The sequence below is a fragment of the Pipistrellus hanaki genome (genome assembly GCF_964339955.1).
Source record: "Pipistrellus hanaki genome assembly, chromosome: 10".
NCBI lineage: Eukaryota > Metazoa > Chordata > Mammalia > Chiroptera > Vespertilionidae > Pipistrellus > Pipistrellus hanaki.
The window spans coordinates 21,280,331-21,306,496 of record NC_140512.1 but is presented as its reverse complement, the minus strand read 5'-3'; the positions used below and the strand labels follow the sequence as shown (position 1 = coordinate 21,306,496).

The window sequence follows — 26,166 nt, the reverse complement described above, 5'->3', positions numbered from 1 at the left end:
ATAATCTCTAATAAAATGGCTGTTTGAACAGAATTAAAAAAATAAATAATTAAAAATTAGCTTACAAAAAATAGCATCATATGTGAAATACATTCACCAAATTATTCATAGGCAAGTTATTGCAGCACTAATGAAGTTTAAGGCAGAAATAGAAACTGGTTATCACTATAACTACCTTGTGGGTTAGAATGAGGAAATGGATCTTTAGGAATCATAATTTTGTAAAGAGACAGGGAATAATAATGAAAATTCTTTTTTATATAGATGTTATATATTTTTCATCCTTATATCATTATTTTAAATTGATTTTTAATTTATATTTTGTGAGCACATAGAATATGCTGTTACATATAAATAAATGATCCTATATAATAAAAGGCTAATATACAAATCGACCAAACAGCGGAACAACTGGTCACTATAATGTGCACTGACCACCAGGGGGCAGGTGCTCAATGCAGTGTGCTCCCATAGAGGGAGTGCAGCTCAGCCACAAGCAGGGCTCACAGCTGGTGAGCACAGCAGCAGTGTCAGTGCTAAAGATGTCCAACAGAGGCTTAGGCCTGTTCCCGGAGAGATCCAGGACTGCGAGAGGGTGTAGGCCTGGTTGAGGGACCCCCTACGCCCCCACACACCCCACCAAGTGCATGCATTTTGTGCACTGGGCCTCTAGTAAATATATAAATAGACATATATTAGGAAACAACACTAAAACTATTTTACTAATGCATTGCTATTATCAGAAGACTTTGTGCTTTCAAGTTTCATTTTATAAAAGTGCCTCCTTGCACTTTTCTCTCTATTCCCTTTTTGAAAGTTTTTTTTTTTTTTTTTTTTTTCTCTTTAACTTTCATATGATTTTACTGAAACCTATCATCTGCTATGCTGGTGCAATTTTTTTTTTAATATTTCCTGTTGACAGTCTTATACATGTTCCCCGTTTATCTCTCTTTGCCCCCTTCCACCCAGCCCCTACCCCACCCCAGGACTTCACCCCACTATTGTCTGTGTCTGTGGGCTATGCATATAAGTATAGAAGTTCTTTGGTTCTAGGAATATGTCCTAAGAATCCCAAAACACCAATCAGAAAAAAATTTTTATGCACCCCTATGTTCATACCAGCATTAATTACAATGGCTATGATCTAGAAACAGCCCAAGTGCCCATCCCATAGATGAAGGGATTAAAGAGCCGTGGTACATTTAGACAACTGGTACAGTTTTTTAAAATCTATTCATTATCTTTGCTAGGTTATGAGCTACCTAAGAATAGCGTGTGCTCACCTCTGAAGCGCCTTCGTCTTCACCAAGTAGTGAACACCTAGTTAGTGACACTCAGAAATTCGTGTTTACTGGCAGTGCCCTCCGTGGTCCCGGATCTGTCTCTTGCATCAACAGTGTTGGGACAGAACAGATTCAGGGACGCCCCTTCTTCCAGCCTCAGGCCACTCTCCTGTGTCTTATCCAGTCACCACCTCAGAACCACCTCCGAGACCAGCCAACACACCATTTTGCTTTGTTTTTCTTCTGCCTTCACTCCTTATTACTGAACAACCATGAGCACCCAAATCCGTCAGAATTATTCCACCCAGGTGGAGGCTGCGGTCAACCCCCAACCTACACCCCCCGGCAGCCTGCACCTCCGGCCTCCCACACCTACCTTTCTCTGGGCTTCTATTTTCACCTCCATGGAGGATGTGGCTCTGGAGGGTGCGGGCAGCTTCTATCACGAGTTGGCGGAGAAGCCCGAAGCCCGAGGGCGCCGAGTGTCTGTTAAAGCTGCAAAACCAATGTGGTGGCCACATTCTCTTCCAGGACATGTTGAAGTCTCCCCAGGAGGAGTGGGCAAAACTCAGGGTGCCATGGGAGCCGCCCTGGCCCTGGAGAGGAACTGCCCCAGGCCCTTGTGCAGCTGCAGGCCCTGGGTTCTCCCCACACAGACCCTCATCCTGTGGCTTCCTGGAGAACCACTTCCGGGTGAGCAGGTGAAACTCATCAAGAAGATGGGTGACACCTGACTCACCTCCCCAGGCTGCTGGCCTCCAGGCTGGGCTGGGCCAGTAGCTCTTCAAAAGGCTCACCCCCAAGCATGACCAGGAGCCTTTGGCGCCCAGAGGCCTGTGAGGGCCCCTCTGCATTCCCCTGGGGTCTGGCTTTTACCTGAGCCTGTCTGTCCCCAAAACTCCTAGCTATTCTTTTAACCACCCTGGAGCTCTCTCCCATGCACTGGGCCAAATAAAACAATAAAGCTTTTTGCAGGAAAAAAGAAAAAGGAAGAAAAATGTGGGTTTGCAAGTAAGTATGGAGTATCATGTTAAAAATAACTCCTTATCCTATTACAGAACCTTCTGTTAGGTAAACAAGGATTACTGATAAAGAGCAAATCACCTGGATTAATTGACAAAAGTTCTCCATAGGACACCCTACTCAACTCTAAATACTTATAATTTAAATTGATTTTATATAATGATCTTGGCTTTGCTGATAATCCTCTCATCTGATAAATATGGGAAACAGAAACATGACCTATGTGCACAATGACTCACTAAACAGAATAAAATGATAGGGTTCAATCTTGAGTAACAATTTGTTGACCTGTTGGCTTAATTATAATACAGATTATATTTGTATATATAGCCAAAGCCATGCATCTGTTAGTAGACATTGCCATGGGCATTAGGAGAGCTGATGTAGATATGAACACCTTCAAGATTTTACTAATATGCACAGGTTTGTTTGACTTTTGATGTTTTCATTGCTTCTAATCAACTTGTTTACCTGTTAATTAAGGAATTTGAATTCCTGTTGACATACTTTTTTTACTCACGAATATTATTCTCTCTCATTCTCAGTTTCTTTATGGGGGCACATTTGTGTGTTTAAATACAGAACAAATGTTCATTATTAAATCTTGGATTATTTCAAACAGAATTTTACTTTTGGTGTGTTTTTTTCCCCCCCTTTGGGGTCTTCTTAAAGTAATTTGCTATATAAAAAATCTTCATTTGTAACAAAATGTCATATCAAATATTATTTATTAATATAGGGCTATTTTTAAATATTGGGCCTTTTAATGTAATTTATATTTCCTTTCAGTCAAACTACATACTCTGGGAGTGAGTTATAGGATATGCCTATTTCTGCTTTTTGCTTTAGAGGTACAGCATAACACAATTTACAATGAGTCACAACTTAACCAAAAACAGAGCCTCTTTTCTTTCTAATAAAAAGAAAAGCAATGAAAAAAAGTAAATAAATGCAGAAAGTAGGCTTCACTGATTTCTTTCAGCTAGCATTTTAAAATATAATACAACAAACTTTTACATGAAAAATATAACTTATGTGAACATGTAAAACAATTTGACTGAAATGATCAATAAAGTCAAGGAAGAAATTAATGAAACGGGATTTTAACTGAAATACCCATTCTACGTAGAAGTTGTTCATGAAGGAATGAAATAAAGATGTAGGAAATCTGAGATCTCAATTTGTTCTTTCTTTTAAATTTGTTCTGTATAACACACAAAAATATTGAAATATGAGTTAAAGGAAAAATATTGACATGGTTTTAGTTGAAAAAAATTTTTTTTTCAAAATCACAACTACCTGTAAATGTAACTTTTATAAGAATGAATATGTGAAATAATTATTAATAAAGCTGTTCAAGATTATATTTTAACTTGGTTTTACTTAAAAGTCTCTGTGTTATTTCCTCAGTACTTTCATGCACTGCAGCAGAAATTCAGCTATTAATTAACCCAGTATATTTGCCTGAAAACATGCTTCCTGGTACTCAACTAAGTCGAGCTTATGATAAGGATGTTGTTGGAAAAGCAGATGCCTACCGCTTTCTGAATAAAACAAAGGACTTTATCATCAATGCAAGTAAATACATTTTGACATTTTAATTTTATACTTATTGCTTTTAAGAGTCAGACTTTAAAAAATATTTAAATTAAAACTAACCATTATAGTGTATTTTTGGATTAAAACCCATTGCAGGTAGTTATATAAACAATTTCTAAAAAAGTTTCCCATTACTACCTTACTCCACATTCCTGATATCCCAACATTGCTACAAATATTTCTTAAAAAAAGAAAAATTATTGTGCATGAATTTGGCATGAGAGTCACCCTATTCTTTTCAGCAAAATAAATGTTTTTCAATAATAGGAAAGATGATCCAGAATATATATTTTTGTACTAACATAAAAAAAATAATAAGCATAGCCAGGACCGGTTTTGCTCAGTGGATAGAGCGTCGGCCTGCGGACTGAAAGGTCCCAGGTTCCATTCCGGTCAAGGGCATGTACCTTGGTTGCGGGCACATCCCCAGTAGGGGGTGTGCAAGAGGCAGCTGATGGATGATTCTCTCTCATCCATGTTTCTAACTCTCTATCCCTCTCTCTTCCTCTCTGTAGAAAATCAATAAAATATATTTTTTTAAAAAGTGTCAATCTACTTATAAAAAAATAATAATAAGCACAATGCAACAAATTTACATGGAAAATATAGCTTATGTGAATATGCTAAACAAATGGACTCAAATGATCAATAAATTAAAATAGAAAATTCATGAAACTGGTCAAGGGAATTAAAATTTTTGTGCAAAGGGAGAATAAATTAGCCAGTTCGAACAGGGAATATGTGTTCCCCACAGCACCCTGTGTCTAACCAGGTGGTTTGCACAGCAGGGCCAAAGCAATAGCATATTTCAGTTAAAACCAAAATTCAAAAAGCTTTGTTTTAACAATTAATAATCCAACCAAATCCTGTTATAAGCACAAACGTGTTTCTGAATTTCTCTGAAATAGAGTCCATCTATTTTCTTACCTGGGTGCTCAGATTATGATTTCTATGGGTGTATATAGTTAAATGCTCATTTTAAGCTAAGACCTAAGATAGCATAACTTTTGCCCATGTTTCAGATAGCCATCATAGTGTGTATGTATTGCTGTGTGTGTTATGCTTAGGAACTGTTAAAATATTGTCCTACATATTTTTTTTTTTTTGCAAATTAAACAAAATGGTTTTGTGAACAAGAATAGACAGTATTTTGTCTCATTTTCTGCCCAGTGTTGCTTCACTTGAGCACTTGGCTTGTGGTTCAGCACAGTCCCACACTCAGAACAAACCCAACCCCTTTCCTCAGAAGTCAATTCCAAGCTCAGTTAACTCGTTTGCTGCCTTTTTTTTTTTTTTCTTCTCAGTGACCAGGACTATACCCTAAATCTCCAAATTCCAAATATCTGAGCAACCCTAGACCCTCTGTTACCTCCCAAGAAGGGTCAATATACTGGAAACCTTCCTTTGATGGGAGAGTTTCTGATTCCTTGTGGTCAGACAGCAATAATATCTACCTCCTCAGGCTCTCTCGTTGCTGCCTTTTGGAACGAAGACTTTTTTTTTCTTTTTCTATTTGAGGTCTGGTGGGAGTGATACCACAGACCTTGGCCCACATCCCAGAAGAATCCCCCATTCTCTTTGCACACCGCTTCCTTAATAATGTGAAAATGTCTGAATCTAATTATATGAAGAATTTGTACTCACTTCAATTCCCTGTTTCTCATATATTGTATTTGTTACCCTTGATAATTGCCTAAGATTAAAGCTCCTGCAAATATATATTTATCCCCTTGTCTCTTCCCATCTTTATACTATTCCAAGCTTCCTCTCCCATAACCTAATCTCACATTCTTGTTTCATTCTTGTATCTTACAATTATAGCCTATGAAATTCCCATTATGTGGCAAACACATACGTAAACAAGCAAACCTCTCTTGTGGCATTTCTCTACCTCTTACTTTAATTAAAATTTGTTGTAGTGTGGAATAACCACAGCATGCCTCAAGCTGATGTTACTCATTCACCCACACATCCCATATCTCTGGATCAGTTAGTTTGTGGGAAGTCGGCATTCTTCTGACTCCCCAAGCTGACTCCTGACCATTACTCTGATCCCCTTACTCATTTTGAGGATATTTGGTTCCTTACAAAACATGCCAATCACTCCCTCTCTAGCCCTGGGGACTTGAATATATTATTAATAGTGTTTTCCCTTTCTCAGTTCTGCCACCATTTCTTAGGTTACTTCAGTATTCACATAATGGCCCATCCAGCATGTTCAAACCCTCTACCTTAGCTGATGTCAATTCCCTTCCCTAAATCCCTCTCACTTTAAAAGCTTCTTTCATCCACACACTCTCATGGCTGCAACCAGAACCTCATAGGTTACCTACAACAATTCTTCTTCCCTATTATTAATCTCAGACCTCTCACTCCTATACTTTCTTCAGATTTTGTATTTCATTTTCCCCTACTATGCTGTTTTGTCGATATTACGAAGGTCACAAATTCATTGATTTTTTTTCTATCATTGACCTCTTCTTTTTTCTCTTCTATCCAGTATTATGACCTATCTTTCAACTCTTCTTTGACAATATCCTCAGTTAATTTGCTTGTTGTTCTATAAATTTTACCTAGCAAAACTCCAACAAGTAATAGATCAAATAGTTGATATTGTCTATTATACCCGGGCTGATGAGTTTTGTTAGAGAAATCACATAAACCAATATATTAACACTAAATTGCACTTGGCCCAATATACTTTCTGATAATCCTTCAAAATTTCTCTAGTTATATGTCTTTTTAACTTGCCAACTTGGCTATTTTAAATTTTCTCCAATCCCATTTCAAATCTCCTGCTCACCTAAAATCCCTTCTCTCCATGGGCCTCTGCAAAGATTGTCTTTTTTTCTCCTTTATTCCTCTCCACCTGACCAACTCCTTCACATTATCAAGCATTAGTCAGAAACAAATCCCTCTGGAAAGTAATTTTAGCATCCATCCTCCTTCCAACATTAGGTAAAATGTCCTTCTTAGTATTTTTAAATCATTCTTTAGCAATTTTTCCCCCTCTAGTTGAATTTCTTAAGCAAAATGACTTATGCCTACTTTAATTGTTTTACATCGTGATAATGTATCTGTGTGCATGTTCCTACATTACAAGATTCTTGATTGTGTTTCTAATTCTTATCCCAACTCCTCAAATCTACACGCCCCATATATCAATTTTTTGAAGCTTCATAACAAACCATTCCAAAATATAACTGCTTAAAATGATGATTTTATTTTTTCATAATTCTGTGAATTGGATTATTTTTCTGCTTGGTTTTTCTAGTTTTGCTTGAGTTCACTGATAAGGCTGAATTCCAAAAGTTTTCACGTCTATTTAAAAGGAAAGTGTATGACAACTTTTGAAACCTGTCTATCAAATTCTGGCCCCTCATGAATCCAACTGATTCTATTAAACCACAAGTTATTCAATACATTGGCAAGACTTAACACTGGGACTATTCTTCTCTTGTATCCTTGATACCAAAGATGAGGACTAAAAATATCTTGCTTGGATACAGATGTCAAGGGAGACTCACAGGACTACTCAATGAAGTTTTAGTCCCATTAATCTGACTGGAGAAGACCTATTAGGAAACATTATAACCACCCAGTGGTTGAAGCTATTAATATTTCCTCTAGGTTTGATCCAATGATTCACTTTGAGATTGTTTATTGTCCTATTTGGGAAGGAATATACAAGCTCTACTTTAATTAGAAAGAAGTTCAATATTGGGCTGTTCTTGTTTCTTATTATGAGTTTGCTTGATGAATCATTCAATATAATTTTTTAAACATTTTGCCAGGAACCAGTCCCAACATGTCATAATTACAAGAGTTTCATCAAAAGGTTGGTGAAGCTTTGGGGGCTCAACAAGGGCTGAGCCACATATGTAGTTTACCTGTTGAAATGGCTAAAAAGCAACCCTCCCAAACCTGATATTTATATTTAAATGTTTTAAAATTGATTTCAGAGAGGAAGGCAGAGGGAGAGAGAGAGAAAAAAACAAAACAAAAATCAGTGAGAGAGACTCATTAATCAGCTGTCTCCAGAACATCTGCCACTGAGGATTGAACTAGCAACCTGGGCATATGACAGGAATTAAACTGTTCAGTGGTTGGTGCTCAACCACTTAGCCACACTAGCTGGGCATTTATTCAATATATCCCCTTTTTTTATGTTGCAAAATTTTAAAGTAAATCTTATTTGTTACAGAGAAACTTTTTTTTTGTCTATATTGAATACATTAGCTAACATTGGTTAGTAAATGTTTTTTAAAAAGTTGCCTATAGAGAAGAGTGATTTTCCCAGAACTAAGGATAAGCTTTGCTTCCTCTAATAAAAGCTTTTGTGACTCAGAAGTTTCCAAGAATATCACAAATATTTAATTAATTTTGAAAGATATTTTTGTTATAAATTGATTATCTTTAAAAATGCCGACAATTTTAACTGTTTAATAAAATATTATTTTTATTAGTATCTATGTTATTCTCCCCTTTACCTATACTTTCTTTTCTTGTCCTTACTTTAAAAAAGTTAATGATTTTATATCGAGGTCTTAGGATAGCCCAGCAGGGAATTGTCTGCTTTTATAGTAAATAGCATATAAAAGTATCTTTTTGGAGGCACCATGCCTCCTTTGATAACAAAGACATCTTTGTAGCAAGATGTCTGCTCAAAATTATGCTAAACCTATTATATGATTTCAGGTTAAACTCACAGTAATTAATGAATTTGAATATAAACAAGCAACTTTTTTTTTACTGTTAATAAAAATTAGACATGTATTGTAATCATAATATGATGTTTGTCACCTATAGTCTCTAATCTTTGGAAATGGTTTTTAATGAAAATGTTTGAAAACAGCCGAAACCGGTTTGGCTCAAAGGATGGAGCGTCGGCTTGGGGACTGAAAGGTCCCGGGTTCGATTCAGGTCAGGGGCATGTGCCTTGGTTGCAGGCATATCCCCGGTGGGGGGTGTGCAAGAGGCAGCTGATCGATGATTCTCTCTCATCAATGTTTCTGACTCTCTATCTCTCTCCCTTCCTCTCTGTACAAAATCAATAAAATATATTAAAAAAAAAAAAGAAAATGTTTGAAAACAAAATACAGTTTACTTAAAATAGGTTTAAACAGACATTACAAAATAAGTCAACTATTAGTGTTTATTATTTATTTTCATATTTTAAATATTCTCTTGTGAGGTAGCAAAAAATAAAAATGGGTAATTCTAAAATCTTTCAAGGCTCAAAAACTATGTTTCTATATATTTATGTGTATTATAATTCATGAATTATCTGTTTACTAGGTTCTGGGGTAATCACTTCTACCAAAATATTTAATTATGAAACTGATCCTAGAAGGTTTCTATTGATAGTTGATACTGGAGGACTTGTGAGACATGTTTTGACCATTAATATCATTAATGTTCCGGAACCTCCAGACTGTACTGCGGACCCCCAGTTTTCTTCAGGCACAGGTATGACACATCATTTTCTTATCATTTACTTTTAACAGCTATCTATAATGAGTGAGACCAGGCACATGTCTCTAGTTGGAAACTCTAGTGATTTTTAGTATGTATATACTGTAATGTGTGTTTATATAAATATACCAAAATATGTGCAGTTATTCATGTATATAAGAAAACATATAATATCTCTATAGAACTATTTGAAATATATATATATTTGCCAGATAGAAATTCTCACTCTACAATTAAGAGATTAGAGAGCAAATAAATTAAAAAACAGCAATAGAGATTCTTCTATTGTCAAATATGTGGGGCAGTAGAGAGAAAAATAAAAGGCTTTGACAACTTAGTAGATAAATTTAAATATTTACTTATGAAAATGTCTCAAAGAATAATTGACTTTAATACCCTTGAGGTTCAAAGGGTATTTTCATACTATAAAAGTAAATAATGTGTGTGTTTGTGTATGGGGGTTGACCAAGTCAGAAACATAAGGGAAACTTCCTCTTAAGAACTGACAATATTTTAGGTCCAACCTCTTATCTTAGTAAATAAGCAAGAAGAGAGGGAACAGTGTTTCCTGTAGAAGGAAGTAAACGCCAAGAGGTAGTATAAAAGGTAATAAATTTGGAATGTCTACCATAATTGCAAAGGAGGGAGCACTATGTAAGTAATTCAAAATAATTGTTGAAAAAAAATATGGGTATTTTAAGAATGTTGTCTTTGCTCTAAGGGTGTGGTAATCCTCTTAACTATTTTAAGCAGTTAAGTATTTTCAATAGATTCATATGGTTGAAAGAAGAGCAAGATTTGAAGGAAACAAACTTAGAGGAGGTGTCAAAAGATATTATAAAGAGCCAGATAGCAAATATTTTGAGTTTTGAAGGCTAAAAGGTAAAATCAAAGATATTATTAATGCAGTATTTATATAGCAATGTAGGAGAAAAGTTTATATAAATTTTAATAAAATTTTAAAAATATAATAATGGTAACAATTGGTTATAATTTTGTATCAGTAAATAGTTTTCCTTGTTGGCTAAGAAATGAGCCATTTAGAATTTTATGTTTGTTGTAGCCTAATTTAAATTTATTTTTGTGAATAAAATCATTTATCATTAATTTTTCCCCTGACCATTGTTCTCCTGCCAAAGAGGATATTGTGATGAGTTCTTAGTCTTATAATTCTTATATTCATCATGTTCTTTTATGACACTTAGAGTGACCTTTTATCAAAAACACAATGCTTTGCGACATAATTCAATACCGAATAATCCACACTCAATCATGCTTTAAAAGTGCTGCATTCAAAATCCACATTTCTCTTTTTGTTTAGCCATGATAAGTAGGGATGGTAATACATAATAACATGCATAACAGGTAGGCCTGGCAATAAGTAATAACTACTCACAATGCTGTTATGACTGGATTAATGAATTTACAGTATGTGAAATAATAAGAGCATTGCATATGGTCTCTATCTCTATTAGTAATCTGCCACCATACTAAGAAGGCAGCAATAGACAATATGTAGACAAGTGGATTTACATATGTATGTTTTCTGCTACACTTTATAAACAATGAAATTTGAATTTCATGTAAATTTAATCTCACAAAATAGTATTCTTGCTTTTGATTTTTTTCTTTACCATTTATAAATATAAAAACCATGTTTAGCTTAAAGGCCAAAATTTATATAAACTTTTCTCCTACATTGCTATATAAATACTGCATAAATATCTAAAGAAATCTAGAAACAGGAAGCAATCTAGATTTGGCTCCTGGGTGGTAGTTTGAAGACCCATGGGATAGGGAGAGGAAGAGTAATTGTCAGCTTATTTCAGTAATCCAGGCAAGGAATCATATAGTTTGACACAGGAAACTTATGGAGATAAAGATAAAAGAATAGTATGGAGATACTTAAGTAGTAAATGAACATTTTCCTTATATTAAATTAATATAAGAAAAAGCAGAAGATGGAGATTTCTGATTTATATAAGTGGTTTGGAGATACTCAGTTAGAAATAGACCAAATTTGGAGAGAAAAAATTATGAGTCCATTTTTTAATATCTTGTGTTTGATATATCTTTGTTATTCAGAGGAGAGATTTAAGTAAGCAGTTGAGCTCAGAGGTCTTGCCTAGGGTTATAAATGTTTTGTAATTGAAACCATGGATTTGGATGAGATTATTCAGCTGGTGAGTAGAGAATTAGAAGAAAGGAAGGCAGAGGGCCAAACCTTGAGGAACTCCTACCCTCAATGATGTGAGGAAGAAACTCAGCCTGCCAAGGAGATTAAGGAACAGCTAAACTGGTGGTGGGACAAAAAAGAGTTATATCCTGAATGGCAAAGGAAGAGTGTTGAAAGAGGGTGCCAGTGGTTAGCATATTTGAATTCTAGAATCAAGTAAAATGAGGTATTTTAGTGATAACTAATGAGCCTACTGAGAGCTATTTTATTGGTTTTACAGGAGTAGAAGCCAGAGAGAAGCAGACTTAGCATTGAGATTATGGAAATAAAAAACATTTTTTTTTTTTTTTTTAGGAAATTAGCATGTAAAATGGAGAGAAAGCAATGGCAAAATTATTTTGGATTAAAAGAGTTGTGTCTGGTGTATATGGTTTAAAAGAAGACTTTGGGGTAATGTTACAAACAAATGGGGAGAATACAGTTGACTGGGTGGTTGAAGATACATGAAGAAAGTAAGAGAGAGATGGTATCTATGTTTAGGTGGGATCAATTAATCAAGAATTTATCAATCTTAGCTATCATATAAACATTTATATATCAATCTTCACACTTTTTATATTTAGAAAATTCAAAATTTCATGATGCTTTAAGTTTTCTCCTTTCAGATGGTACTTCTAGTCTCTGAAAAAGTGCTAGTGAAGTGAGGGTCCCAGGTTATTTGAGTGTGTGCCTGAAATAAATTTTCTTTATCATTGGTATTTAAATACAGTATTTGAATTAATTCATTATTATCCCTTAATTTGAAAAAAAGTCATCAATAATAATAATAAAAAACTATATATAAAAGAACTTAAAAAGTATTTTGAAATTTGGACCATATAAATACAAACCAATTATTCATTTAATTTAACTACCTTATTATCTTTTAAATTGATTACAAAAATAAACTAGAATTTTCTACATGCATCTCTATTATACTGTGCTAAAATATCACATTCATTTTATTAAAAAAGGGACATTGATTACAAACAGAAATGTAATTGTTATTATGTTAATGCGAAAGTATTATTTTTTTATATTCACTGTTAAAGACAATAATCTTTGATACTCCTTATATTAAATTAATATAAGGTCTATTTGGTCTATTTCTAACTGAGTATCTCCAAACCACTTATATAGATCAGAAATCTCCATCTTCTGCTTTTTCTTATATATACAGGGTTTTTTTTAAGCAAATGTACACACAGACATATGTACACTTATTCAAAAATGATATTGGGTATCAATGTGCATAAGTAACTACAATACCTGCATCATTTTTGTTGTTTGTCTTTTTCTTTTGATCAAGGGGTAATACGTTGAGCAAACTCTCCAAGCTCTCCTGGGCTCCAACCCCTCTTCTGTGTCAGACTGAGGACCATTGAGTCCTTGTTTTCCATCCCCAGTGTCATCTGGTCCAGGATATGAGGTGGTAAAAGTGTGCACTCAGGGATGGCAGAATAGGTTAGTGGATAACAGAGACAGAAGATTGTTAAATTGTCTGATTAAGATTTGAAAAGCAGCCCTAGCTGGTTTGGCTTAGTGGATAAAGAAAGCATCAACCATTCCAGTCAAGGGCACATGCTTGGGTTGCGGGCTTGATCCCTATGAGGGTGGGTGGGGGGGTGGGTGGGGTAGTCTGCAGGAGGCAGGTGATCAATGATTCTCATCATTGCTGTTTCTAGCTCTCTCCTCCCTTCCTCTCTGAAATTAATAAAAATATATTTTTAAAAAAAAACTATTTGCAAAGCAATCATGAGGATTTTGTCTGATTTGAAGACCTAATGGATGTCTAGGAAGCTTGCCAAGTTTTATTTTCCCAGCAATATTTTTAGAGGTACTCAGAATTTTTAGAGCAAATCCTCTAGATTTGCAATGACCTTTTTGTGCCAAGAGAAAAAGCAATAGTCAACTGTGTAAACACCAAAGAAAAGTTAAGATGGACACTGAGTATGGAAAAGGCCTTTGATGACTTAGAGAAGTTTCAGTGTTTGTAGTGGGGGCAGAACTTCTAGCAGAGTGAACTAAAGACTTACAGAGAGGTGAAGAAATATACAAAGAAGAGCAGGATCTAGACAGGGCCATAGTTAAACTTTGCTTGAGGTCAGGTACTTCTTTTCCTTTTTCTTTTTTTAATGGACATGGCTAATGGAAATTAGACAGTAATGAGGGAATATTCTGAAAATGAAAAATAAGGTTAGAGTCAACTTCCTGAGAAAGTGGAAGAGGAGACACCTTCTAATGGACAGGTTTTATCATTAATGAATTTCTCTCTGTTCACTCTAAGGGGAGGGGAAAAGGTCCAGATGTTGGTGCTATCGGAGGAGTACACGAGTGGGATTCCTCCACTGTTAGTGGGACCGGGGTTCTTGAGGAGCTGCTGAAATGAGCACTTTCAGAAGCCCCAACTGGAGAATGAGGCATGGGTAGAAGACTTTATTTGCAGAGTTACATTCCCCTGGTTTAAAGTCCCATGCCCTTTAAACCAGTCCTGAAAAAGGAACAGCTGTGGATTCGGCGAAGCCACAAGGAAAGCCATCCTCCAGAGCTTCTGTTCCATATTGCAGCCGGGTCCAGTGCAGCAGTCAGGCTAATGAAAGCCCTTCAGTCCGTTATGTGGGCCCCACACAGCAGAGAGCTCCATGGGCACATGCAGGGGGGCCTGTTCCCTGCAACAGGAGTCACAGGGTGCAGGCTGGCAGGAGAGCAAGAGCCAAGAAAGAGAACTTCCTTTGCTCAGAAGTTTAAATTAGTTTTCAAGCCCTTGCAGTGGCCACACCGGTTGTGACCACTGACTTGTTCCCAGATGTGATTGACAGCCAGGTAAGCGCTTCCCAAGTCAAACAGGCCTTTCTGACTTTGTCTTTTGGGCATTCATCAAAACTGCCTTTGTCCGGTCCTTTCTCCCTTGGATCAGCTGGGAATAGATTTGGAGAGTGTTAAATTAGCAAAACTGTGCAAAGGGCATGGCTATATTATTTAGTCTTCCCTTTAGTCCTTTCCTGTTAAAAAAAAAATAACCTAATTATTACAACACTATCATTAGTGGGCTTGTGGGAAAAGATGAGCTATCACCAGCCTAAGTTTCTATTTATTCTGTGCAGTAAAAAGAAAGATTTCCTATGGGAAGTAAGATAGAAGGGACAGGGTAAGATTTGGGGCAAAAGAGCAAGGTTTGAAATAATTATTGTAGAAAGTTAAATAAATAGAATAGAGACTTGCTCAAGAACACTGAGGGTCCTATCCACTTATTCCTCTATTAATTTTCTGTGCATTAAATAGTGCAGGCTTATACAGAAGTATCACAGAATCTGACATTTATTTAAATGTTAAACAATGAAAAACAATTTAAACTCAATTTTCAGATTATGTGAGTCAAAGACATGTTATACTGTAGATGCCAGTGTATTTCTAACACATATTGTACTTCATTTATTGTTTTGTTGAAAAACATTTATCTTAAAATCACTTTTTTTAAAGTATGTCTTTGCCTTTAACAAAACAAAATTGGAAAATATGAAACTTGATTTTTTAACTTATGTATCTTGCAAGCATGGTACTTTCAACATAATAGTTTTGATTCTTGTTTTTTGTTTATTGTTTTTTGTTTTGTTTTACACTTTTACTTATTCTTTCTGGCAGCAATTTTACATCACTCTTAGGCTTGCAGTTTGCTTTCCCCTATTCTTTTCCCAACAGCTTTTATGTGTTACCCTTTGCATAACACAAGGTCTCATGGTAGGATGGAAACTTGAGACATTATTTGCCAGGATTTGTTAAAATTGTTTCTTTTCTTTAAAAAAACAACAACAACAACAACAAAAAAACCTTAACTTTATTATAAAGTTTGGTCACATTCTATCTTCAAGTTACACTGAGGGCAGGCTTTTTGTGGAATTCTATTTCTTCTTTTTTTCTGTATGCTCTTTGAGAAATTATTGGGAGACATGCTTCTAGGCAGCAACCATTATCTTCATTATTTTATTTCTTCACCTATCTTCAAATCTCTTGGTAACCCATTGTAAATGCAATTACATTAGAAAACAGATCAATTAAATATAGTTGGGCTAGTTGTGAAAATTTAAATTTGTTATACTACAGGCCCAGTACACAAAATTCTTGCACTCAGGGGATGTCTGACAAAGGCTTAGGACCCCTCCCCTTGGGCAGTGAGCCTAAGCTGGTAGTCAGATATCCTTAGTGCTGCTGTGGAGGCAGGAGAGGCTCCCACCACTGCCATGAGCCCAGCTTCAGGCTGAGCAGTGCTCCTCCTATGGGAGTGATCCCCATGGGTCATCTCCTGTGTTGAGCAGGATTGGGCCAAAACCAGCTCTCTGACATCCCCTGAGGGGTCTCAGATTGGGAGAGGGTACAGGCCAGGCCAAGGGACCCCACTGGTGCATGATCGAGGTCAGGGAGGGATATGAGAGGTTGGCCAGACCAGGAGGGACTCTGAGGACATGTCTGGCCTGTCTCTCTTAGTAAAGATCAGCTGGACCCAGCAGCAAGCTAACCAACCAGTTGGAGCTTCTGCCTCCTAAGTCAGGGCACATCATGGCAAGCGGTTGAGCAGCCTTAGCATATCATTAACATATTACACTTTGATTGGTTGAATAGACACCGGACAAATGGACACTTAGCATATTAGGCTTTTATTATATTGGATACATTTGTTCTTCAAGTATATGCAAGAAATAGAAAATCTTAACATGTCTTATTAATGAACTTGAGTTAAACTCTCAAACGAATACTGTATGAACTGTAATAACACACACACACACACACACACACACACACACACACACACACAAGAAAAAAAAAATTTAAACAATAACCCTGAGTCTTTCCTAGTCTATTCACCTATATTATATATAGTTTGGGTTTTTCAAATGTGGTCAAGACTATGGAAAGAAAGGATGTGAGAGTTGTCTGCAAATGTATTTCTAAGAAAAAGTTCCTCCAGGCATGGCTGATAAGGTCTAGAAACTGGAGCATCAGAATCTTTTGTGAGGCTCCCCTACTGGCTCCCCACAGGACAGTCTGTCAGCATATATTTCATGCTCTTCTTCAAGCTAAAGTTGCCACAGACAGATCCAGGAAGTAAGAAAAAGCACTCTGAAGGTGCAGAAGAGATGATAGGAAGCCAAAGGAAAAACTATAAATATAAGGAAAAAATATTTAGCTATTTTAAAGTATTATCTGAAAAATACCATACAATCTGAAATTAGCATTGCATCATATTCTTTAATTTTTTATGTGACATGTTAACTTTGGCTTCACAGCTACCTTAGAAATTGATGAGGACTACCCCTTATTTCAGCCCATTTACAGAGTGACAGCCACAGATGAGGACTCTTCACATGGCGACAGATTGATGGTAAATATGGATATTGTGGGAGATGTATATATCACTTTGGCATACAGCTCTATGTTGGATATATTTTTCAAGAGAAGTTAATATATTTAATTTGATAATTAGAGAGGGTATAATGAAATTGATAACCACTATAATGAAATATTTGTGTTAGAAATAGCATTTATGGAAGATATTTTCATATATATATATATATATATATATATATATATATATATATGATTTTTTACAGAGAGGAAGGTAGAGGGAGAGTTAGAAACATCGGTGGATGAGAGACAAACATCAATCAGCTGCCTCCTGCACACACCCTACTGGGGATGTGCCTGCAACCAAGGTATTTGCCTTTGACCAGAATCAAACCTGGGACCCTTGAGTCTACATGCTGATGCTCTTGAGCCAAACCGGTTAGGGCTGGAAGATATTTTCTTGATGTGTACAAGAAATTTATATGACTTCCAAGGGAGGTGGACAGCTGGTTGAAAGACATCAATGCTGAGCAGAAACTGGGCTTTGACTTTTGGATGCTCTTGAGAACTGTTTCACTTCTCTAGCTATTTTCAATGACACATGTGAATATGATTATATATTTTTTTTTGATGTTTCAGTATCCTAATTACTAACTGTACTAGATTTGCTTTTCTCATAATTGATTCCTGGTTTTAAAGTCTTTTAGAGATTTGGCAAAATAAAATAAACCTATAAAGCTCTATCTGGAGAATTTAGTGGTGCATTGCACTACAAAAGTCAGCATGCTTGGCTCTGCAGCTGTTCTTTTTAGACATGTATTGAGTTTACTACTTTTAATTTAGTAACTCACAGTATGAAGTAATGGAGCACTGAATCAGGGTGAAGTAATGGAGCTGTCAGGTGACTAGGGTCAAATAATGGCTTTTCCAGTAACTAGCGATGTGATCCTTGGGAAGACACTTAATCTCTCTCACCCTTGACTTCCATAGTTAACCTTCAGTGAGATGTGGCTGTTGTCAGTCAAAGTATTTAAAATTCCTGCTCAAAAATATTTGTTGGTAGACCAGCCAATATAAAATTCATTTTTAAATTGTTAAGAAATATGAGACCTTTCTATTAGGTAAGTCTTTCCAATAGATTAAAAAAATATCCTATGGTTCAGTTGAAAATAGTTACTACCAGTTCTGTCATTTGCAGCAATGTGAAGGGACCCAGCAGGTATTATTGTAAAAACTAGAGGCCTGGTGCACAAAATTTGTGCACAGGAGGGAGGGGGGTGAGTCCCTCAGCCCAGCCTGTACCCTCTCCAATCTGGGACCCCTCGAGGGATGTCCTACTGCCCATTTATGCCTGATCCTACCGGGCCTAAACAGGCAGTCGAACATTTCTCTCACAATCCAGAACTGCTGGCTCCCAACTGCTTGCCTGCTTGCCTTCCTGAGTGCCCCTAACCGCTTCTGCCTGCCAGCCTGATCATCCCCTAACCACTCCATTGCCAGCATGATTGATGCCTAACTGCTCCCCTGTCAGCCTGTTTGCCCCTAATTGCCTTCCCCTGCAGGCCTGGTCACCCCTAACTGCCCTCCCTGTAGGCCTGGTCCCCCCAACTGCTTTCCCCTGCAGGCCTTGGTCCCCCCCAACAGTCCTTCCCTGCAGGCCCTGTCACCTCCAACTTCCCTCCTGTTAGCCTGGTCACCCCTAACTGCCCTTCCCTGCATGCTTGATGGCCCCCAATTGCCCTTCCTTTTAGGCATGGTCCCTTCCAACTTCCCTCCTCTGCTGGCCATCTTGTGGTAGCCATCTTTTGTCCACATGGGGGCAGGATCTTTGACCACATGGGGGCAGCCATATTGTGTGTTGGATTGATGGTCAATTTGCATATTACTCTTTTATTAGATAGGATTAGGGTTTTGAGACTAGTAACATTGTTAAAAGTTAGAGCTTTATCAGATTTTAAAAATATGCAGATATAGTCAAAATCAGTTTGGCTCAGTGGATAGAGTGTCAGCCTGTGGACTGAAGGGTCCCAGGTTCGATTCCGCTCAAGGGCACGTACCTTGGTTGCAGGCACATCCCTTGGTTTCAGGCACATCCCCAGTAGAGGGTGTGCAGGAGGCAGCTGATGGATGATTTTCTCTCATCAATGTTTCTAACTATCTCTCTCCCTTCCTCTCTGTAAAAAAATCAATAAAATATATTAAAAAAACAAACAAAAATGCAGATATAATTGAATTTTTCATTAATAAAATTTTACCTCATTGCAAACTACAATTTTTTTCAGATACTTGTGTGAGTATATATCTACTCTCACTTCTTCTCAGAGTTGATGGAAAATAATAGCTTTGGCATTGATTGTTCTGTACATTAAAGAGGTTGCAGGTTCCATTCCCAGTCAGGTTACAGGTTTGATCCCGTCAGGGTCCATGTAGGAAGCAACTGATTAATGTTTCTCTCTCACATCAATGTTTCTCTTTCTTCCTCTCTCTCTCTCAAGTCAATAAGCATATATTTGGGTGAGGATTATACAAATAATACTGAAAAATATGTGATGAATATAAAACTTCATATTTAACTATATTAATATTCAAAATTGGTTTATATCATACTAATTCCTGTCTTGTTTCCTAAAATTATGCATTTAAAACCTTTTCTTAGAAAAATCTGTGGTGTTGTGCAGCTCTATAAAAATATATTTTAAAAATTTGCATTAATATACTACACTACTCTGTTTCCTGTATTCTGCATCAATATATGTGGGTGGTTTTAATACAAAATAGATCATAAAGACTAATTAGTGTGAAAATAGAAAACTATCTACATATTTGCTTTATTATTATATCCTAATGATCTTCCAAATACCTTCCCATTTATTTTGGTGTGACTAATGCATATCTTAATTTTTTAGTACACCATTGAGACACAGTTATCTGGACCAAAAAAAGGAGCAAATTGTTTTGGAGTGGATTCTGTAAGTGGTGTTGTTAGCTTGAGAGGCAACGATACCTTGGATTTTGATGCTGGATATCAAGTAATTAATATATTTATTTATTATTTTATATAGAGTGACATATTTTTTACAATGTTGACCTCTGCCTGAAAAATTAAACACATTATTATTTTAATGGGAAAGTAATATTTTGTGTGATTCTTTTATGAGAATTAGTGCAGTTCATCAAAAGTCTAGATTAAAGCCTGTGGTTATTAAAAACAGAGATCACATCTTAACTTCTTAGATCTATCTAAAAGAAGTTTAAAGAAAAAAAATTTAAGTAGCTTTCTAATCAGAAAACTAAATCAATAAATCAATAAAATTTAAATTTTTCTGAAGATCAAATAAATGAAATAAACTTAAAACCTTAAAATTTTAATATTGAAACTATTTGAGCATTCATATCCTGTCCCACTTAAGTTGGCAAAGCATATATAGGTAGCCAAGCTAAGATTGGGTATAAATCTTATAAATGAATTTGAAACTAATGTGGTAGAAAAGAACAATTTCTTGCTAAGTCCTTTAAGAGCGACTTCATTTTTCCACAATAGCTACCAATTCATTTTATGACATTTGATATTTGGTACCATCTGAGAGACTTTGGTACAATCATTAACAGCCCCTTACTGGACTCAAGTTCTTTTTGTGCATTGTAAATGCTTATTTAAAGTTTGCTTAAGAAGGTCTGAGTGAATATTTTACAGCCTCAGCAGGGTTGTTGTTTTTTTCTAAAGGACACTTGATGATATGTATGAATAAAGGATACTTAAAGGGTAAGATGTGTGTGACAGGATGATGGGGGAATGTTTGAGATTTGATGACATTCTCAACTCTTCAGAAATTACTTCCTGTTCTTGATCTGGAAGAGCAACTCATTTTCTTGTTTCTAGGAGTTAACATCAAAAAGCCTTCTTTAAATAGTTTTAAGGCATTGCACTTTGGGTTTATGATTGAATCTGAAATTCATTCATTATCTTTTTTGTTCAATTTAATCCTTATTTAGCCAAGTTACATAGACCTTTGAGTGAAATTGAATAGCATATAAAATGGAGCCACTTTGAAATATACAACTAATCAATGTTTAACTAAGAAAACACTGGTATTTTTTTTTTTACTGCCTAGTAGAAGAAATGTTAAAACAAAATAAAACATAACAAAACAATACTGGCAGGAGACATAAAGATATATATTATCAAATAGCATATTATAACATTTTTAAAAATTCTTTTCCAGGTTTTCCAGCTCGCATTGAGAGCAACAGATATAACAGGTCTGTTTTGCCAAGGAACACTCATTATAAACATCAGAAACATAAATGATGAGAAGCCTCAATTTGAGTAAGCATATTAATTTTAAAGTAGAATCATAAGAAAATGACTAAACAAGAATAATAAAGAAGTTACATAGGAATATTTTATACTGTTATAAAAAATCAATGATGATATATAGATGATTGAAACATATACTGATAGATAGTAAAATATAAACTAGAAAATACTGTAAAAAATATAAAAATGACCAACATTGTAATATGGAGAAAGGATTTTTGTGTGTCTTTATTCCTTTTATATTTCCTCCAAAAATGTAACCTTCTTATACTGCTTTTTAATAAATACATTAATTTAAAGTAATAAAATATTTAATTTAAACTATTTTCCTCCCATGCTCTGAGGTATAATTTTGGCATTGGAAAACATTTGCAGATTATAAATGGCTGGGGGATGTTATTTTATACTTCAAAATATAGCAAATATAGGACTATAATCTAAGAATAATCAAATATTTCTTAAACTGTTAAAGAGAAAAAGAAAAACAGTAGTATTCAAATTTATTCTCTTCCATCACTAAGTTATATGTCTATGGGTGAAGGAGAGTAATTCTTTGTTTGAATCCTCAAAGTTTCTTTAACTTAAATTAGAAGCAAATACGGAGCTTAGTTTTTCCTTTATTTCTGGGGATAGTTATCCTAATTCTCAACCTATATTTGCAGATAAGGGACCACCAATCTCTTTAAACATTTTTCTGTGTCCTTCACTTCTTTAATAAGAATTAATTTTTTGCTTTTCCTTAGGAGAATTTAATGCTAAATATTAAAAGTAATACCCAAATCACTAAAAATTTCCACCCAAATATTATTTTCATCTCCTAAGAGACATAATATGTTAAATGTCAATGCAACAGAGAAGGGAATTATTTAAGCAATCTAAAATATAAGTATTGTGAGTTATATAATATTATGGTTTAAAGAAGAAACCACACTGTGGACAAGAAGCCACACTGGATTGTGGTGGTCAACAAGGTTGCTCAGAGGAGAAGCATCAGCCACTCACCTCCTTTTTCCTTTGACTACATTCCTTTGGAAACTCCCTTGAATATCTCTTTCAACCCCATGTTCAGTCTTTTATTCTGTTAGAATTTGTACAGAGTTATGGTATTTATCACACAGCATTATATTTCTTTGTTATCTGTGTTCTCCCCAATCAGGTCCTAAAGACCAGAAGCAGGCTTAGTCCTCTGTGTATAAAGTAGAACGATACATTGTAGGCTATCAATAAATGGCTGATGGTTGAATGGTAGGTTAAATAAGAAAAAAAAAATAGTTTCAGAAATGTTCTGGACATTGATAAGTAACTTTAAGATTTAAAAAGATGAGCAATAAATTTATAAGAAATACGTTGATCCTTTGCTTTTATAAGCTATCCGTTTGGACAGCATTTCATCACATTGGATACCAAGATGAGAATGACTATATTTAGTCCCTTATATTAGGTTGCCAACTATTCCATACATTTGATACTTCACATAACAGAGGTGCAGTATTTCAATCAGTTTCATCTTTTTGCCACATATTCTTGATGTCTGTCATGCTAACAGAGACTAGATGATTAAAAAGTATGTTTATGCAAAAATTAAGGAACTTTGTGCCAAAAATGGGTTTTATTAACATTTAAATACTTTTGGAATTCTTACCTTCTTGACAAGATGAAGGTGGTAACATCACAAATCTAAAAGATTATTTAGATTATCATAATTCAGCTGATAAGTGCCTACAAGGTTGCATTTTTAACATATCTCATCATATTTTTTTCTTTAGACCATTTCCCTTAAATACAATTAATGTGACTGAAGATAAACCTGTTGGAGAAATTATAGCAAGAGTAAAAGCAACAGATCTAGATGAAGATAGCAGCATTACTTATTCGTTTAAAACTCAGCAGGACATGTTCAGCTTGGACCCTTGTAAGTTTTAAATGCCCACTTTGACCCCACTTTTCTTCAACATTCACTATCCAATTTCTGCATTTATTTTAGGTGTTGGCCTGATAAAACTACCCCCAAATTAATTTAAGCTGGAGATGGAAACGTTCCAAAAATATGCTGTGTAGGACAGTTGCTACTCTGTGAAGTTCTGGTAGACTACAGGACCTCTAAGTCACGTCTGTCTCCTTAATTTCACGTATGCACTTTGGCACTTTTCCGTAATCATTATATTTTAGATATTTGATGTGCTCCGGTCTACCCTTAATGTCCCCGCTTTATATCCCCCGTCCTTCCTGGCTTCCTGCATTGTGGACTTCAAACTCCAGTATCACACACACAGATAACAGCCTCTCAGAGACTGTTTAACCTGCATTCACAGTTCTATGCAACCACAGGGAAACAAAAAACACCAGGAACAGAACTGTGATGGGCATTTTTAAATAAATATTTTCAGTGGCAAACCACTTTTTTATTCACTAAAATGTGTATCGTTAAATGAATTAAAGCACCATCAATAGGAATAACTTAACATATGCTTAATTATTTGAATTTGGTAATTTTTCTCATTTTATTTCTTTTCATTAGTCACAGGCATAATCACTCTTCTTCAGCCTTTGAACCTTGACAACCCAACTAACACAGACACCTACTCTTTGGAAGTTGAGGCCAGAGACAATGGAAATAATACCAGTACCTATATGTTTACAGTTTTTGTGGAGAATGTAGATGATCCAATTATCTGTGACTCAAGTTTTTCAACAGGAGCAGGTATATTACAAATCAATTTTTTGATAACATTCATAAAGCAATGATAGTGTGAGAAAAAATTTTAAAAATCGCTTGGAATTATAGTTTGTTTCTTATAATTTAAGCATTTCTTTTTCTTTAGTTTCATAAAAAGAGAAGTACATAAAGTGACAGATATACTTCTAAAATAAAAAAAATAATTAGATTTAGTGTAATTTAAATTAACAGTCAAATACTTCTTTGTGCAGCAGATTAAGTATAGAAGTACTTACAAAATTATTTTAAGTTTATATGTAACATATGAATTAAGAGGTAGTTCACAATTTGTCAAATACTTGAAAATCTAAACAATAAAATATAATTTTCATTTACTAAATTAGCCAAGGTTTAACAATAATAGGGGGGAAATACCAGTGTTGGCTAAAATATAATAAAAAAAAAATAACACTTTGATAAAGTGGGAATTTAAATAATCTCCCCAAATTCTATTTTAGTAAATATTTAGAAAGAATATTAGGATAGTTATAATTTTATTTTAGTAAGTTTTTTAAAAATATGGAATGCTTCACGACTTTGTTAATCTTCTTTGTATCATTCCAATTTTAATATATTATATTGGTATGTGGTGCCGAAGCGAGCACTCTCGGAGTTCTTATGTACATAATTTTTGGATCTACAGTCAAGATTTATGTTTAACATTTGTAGTAGCATAATGTTTGAAAGATCAAAAATGTCTGACAAGAAGAAATTGGTTAAAAGATGGTCTATCCATCTGATAAAATGCTGTATTGCCATTGAAAAGTATGTTTCAAAAATAATAAGCATGCCGAAACCAGTTTGGCTCAATGGATAGAGCGTCAGCCTGTGGACTGAAGGGTCCCAGGTTCGATTCCAGTCAAGGGCATGTACCTTGGTTGTGGGCACATTCCTAGTGAGAGGTGTGCATGAGGCAGCTGATTGATGTTTCTGTCTCATCAATATTTCTAAGTCTCTATCCCTCTCTCTTCCTCTCTGTAAAAAAATCAATAAAATATATATTTTTAAAAATAATAAGCATGAGAATATATACAAACTCTAAAAAGTTTCCTTAATTTTGTAGTACATAATGATATGTGATATTAACAATTATAAACACATATCATTATGTATAAATATATATTAAACCATTGTTATCTCTTTTTTGCATGATTACAAGAAATTATTCTTTATTTTCTAACATTGTAATAAACATTTTTTACTGTTAATTTTTTTTGTTTCTCAAATTAAAACTCTAGCTTTAGTTAAAATTTTAACTTCTTGAATAAGAATCATCATTACTCCTAATAGTATATAATTATTTCATCTGATAGTCTTGCTCCCAAAAGAGTTTTTGTTTTCAATAGGATTTTAATTATATAAATTAGAATATATAATTAAAATAATATATGGAGGTATCATTATTCAGTATAAGTGAAAATAGATGTTCCTGAGAAGTTTGGGATAAATTAAAATTTTGTCAATTGCATGTCATTTTTTAAATTTTACCCATAAAAAATTCCTAACATATTTCTTGGAATCATTATATCCATGTGAGTAAAATAATAAAGTTTGCTCTCCTCATTAGAGCCATACAAATCATAATCTCATATACTGCTTGCTGACTTCACCCTTATGTGTTTGTGATTTCATTTGTAATGTATTCTGCATATAGCAGAATCTCAGAAAATACAAGTTGATTTGATTTAATTTGGTTGGATTAACTTGGTCTCATCAATTATACTGGTTTGCTAATTAGTTTTTCCAGTGCCCCCCCCCCATTTATTTATTTCTAACTTTACTTGTTTACTTATCTGTCATATTAAACCCTCTCTATTTGTTCTACCTTCTCTATCTTGATTCCTTTTAACCCTTTTGCTCTTTCTATTGTGAGAAACTACTCAGCTAACTGGGAGACAATAAGGAAAATGAAATTGAGGGCAATAGGACAAGGCAAATTTCATTAAAATAGTTTTTTCTCTTCCAGATTCCTGTTCTCTTATCCATTTGTCACCACCAGCATCATTCTTCTCCATTTTCAAGAAATATCACTATTTTAGGAAATTTTAAGTTTCAAAACACACATGTATACATGTGCTCAAACACACACACACACACACACACACACGTATACACAATATCCCATTCTATTCAATAGCTCTAAATTTAAATGTAGCAATATGAAACTGAAATTAGTATTTTGACTCTCTGTGATACA

General features: G+C 34.9%; 1 protein-coding gene across 1 annotated transcript in view; it reads left to right on the top strand.

Moving 5' to 3' along the window:
- Positions 1 to 1,555: 1,555 nt before the first annotated feature.
- The window catches only part of LOC311629340 (cadherin-related family member 4-like), a gene marked incomplete at its 5' end in the record, with an annotated part of 87,452 nt that continues 62,841 nt past the window's right edge, over positions 1,556 to 26,166 (top strand). Inside the window, 8 exons of the mRNA XM_084897307.1 lie at positions 1,556 to 1,976; positions 3,717 to 3,884; positions 9,204 to 9,374; positions 16,878 to 16,972; positions 19,842 to 19,964; positions 21,159 to 21,262; positions 23,020 to 23,165; positions 23,772 to 23,954. Coding sequence (XP_084753433.1) covers positions 1,556 to 1,976; positions 3,717 to 3,884; positions 9,204 to 9,374; positions 16,878 to 16,972; positions 19,842 to 19,964; positions 21,159 to 21,262; positions 23,020 to 23,165; positions 23,772 to 23,954 — 1,411 coding nt within the window. The remainder of the gene's footprint in view (positions 1,977 to 3,716; positions 3,885 to 9,203; positions 9,375 to 16,877; positions 16,973 to 19,841; positions 19,965 to 21,158; positions 21,263 to 23,019; positions 23,166 to 23,771; positions 23,955 to 26,166) is intronic.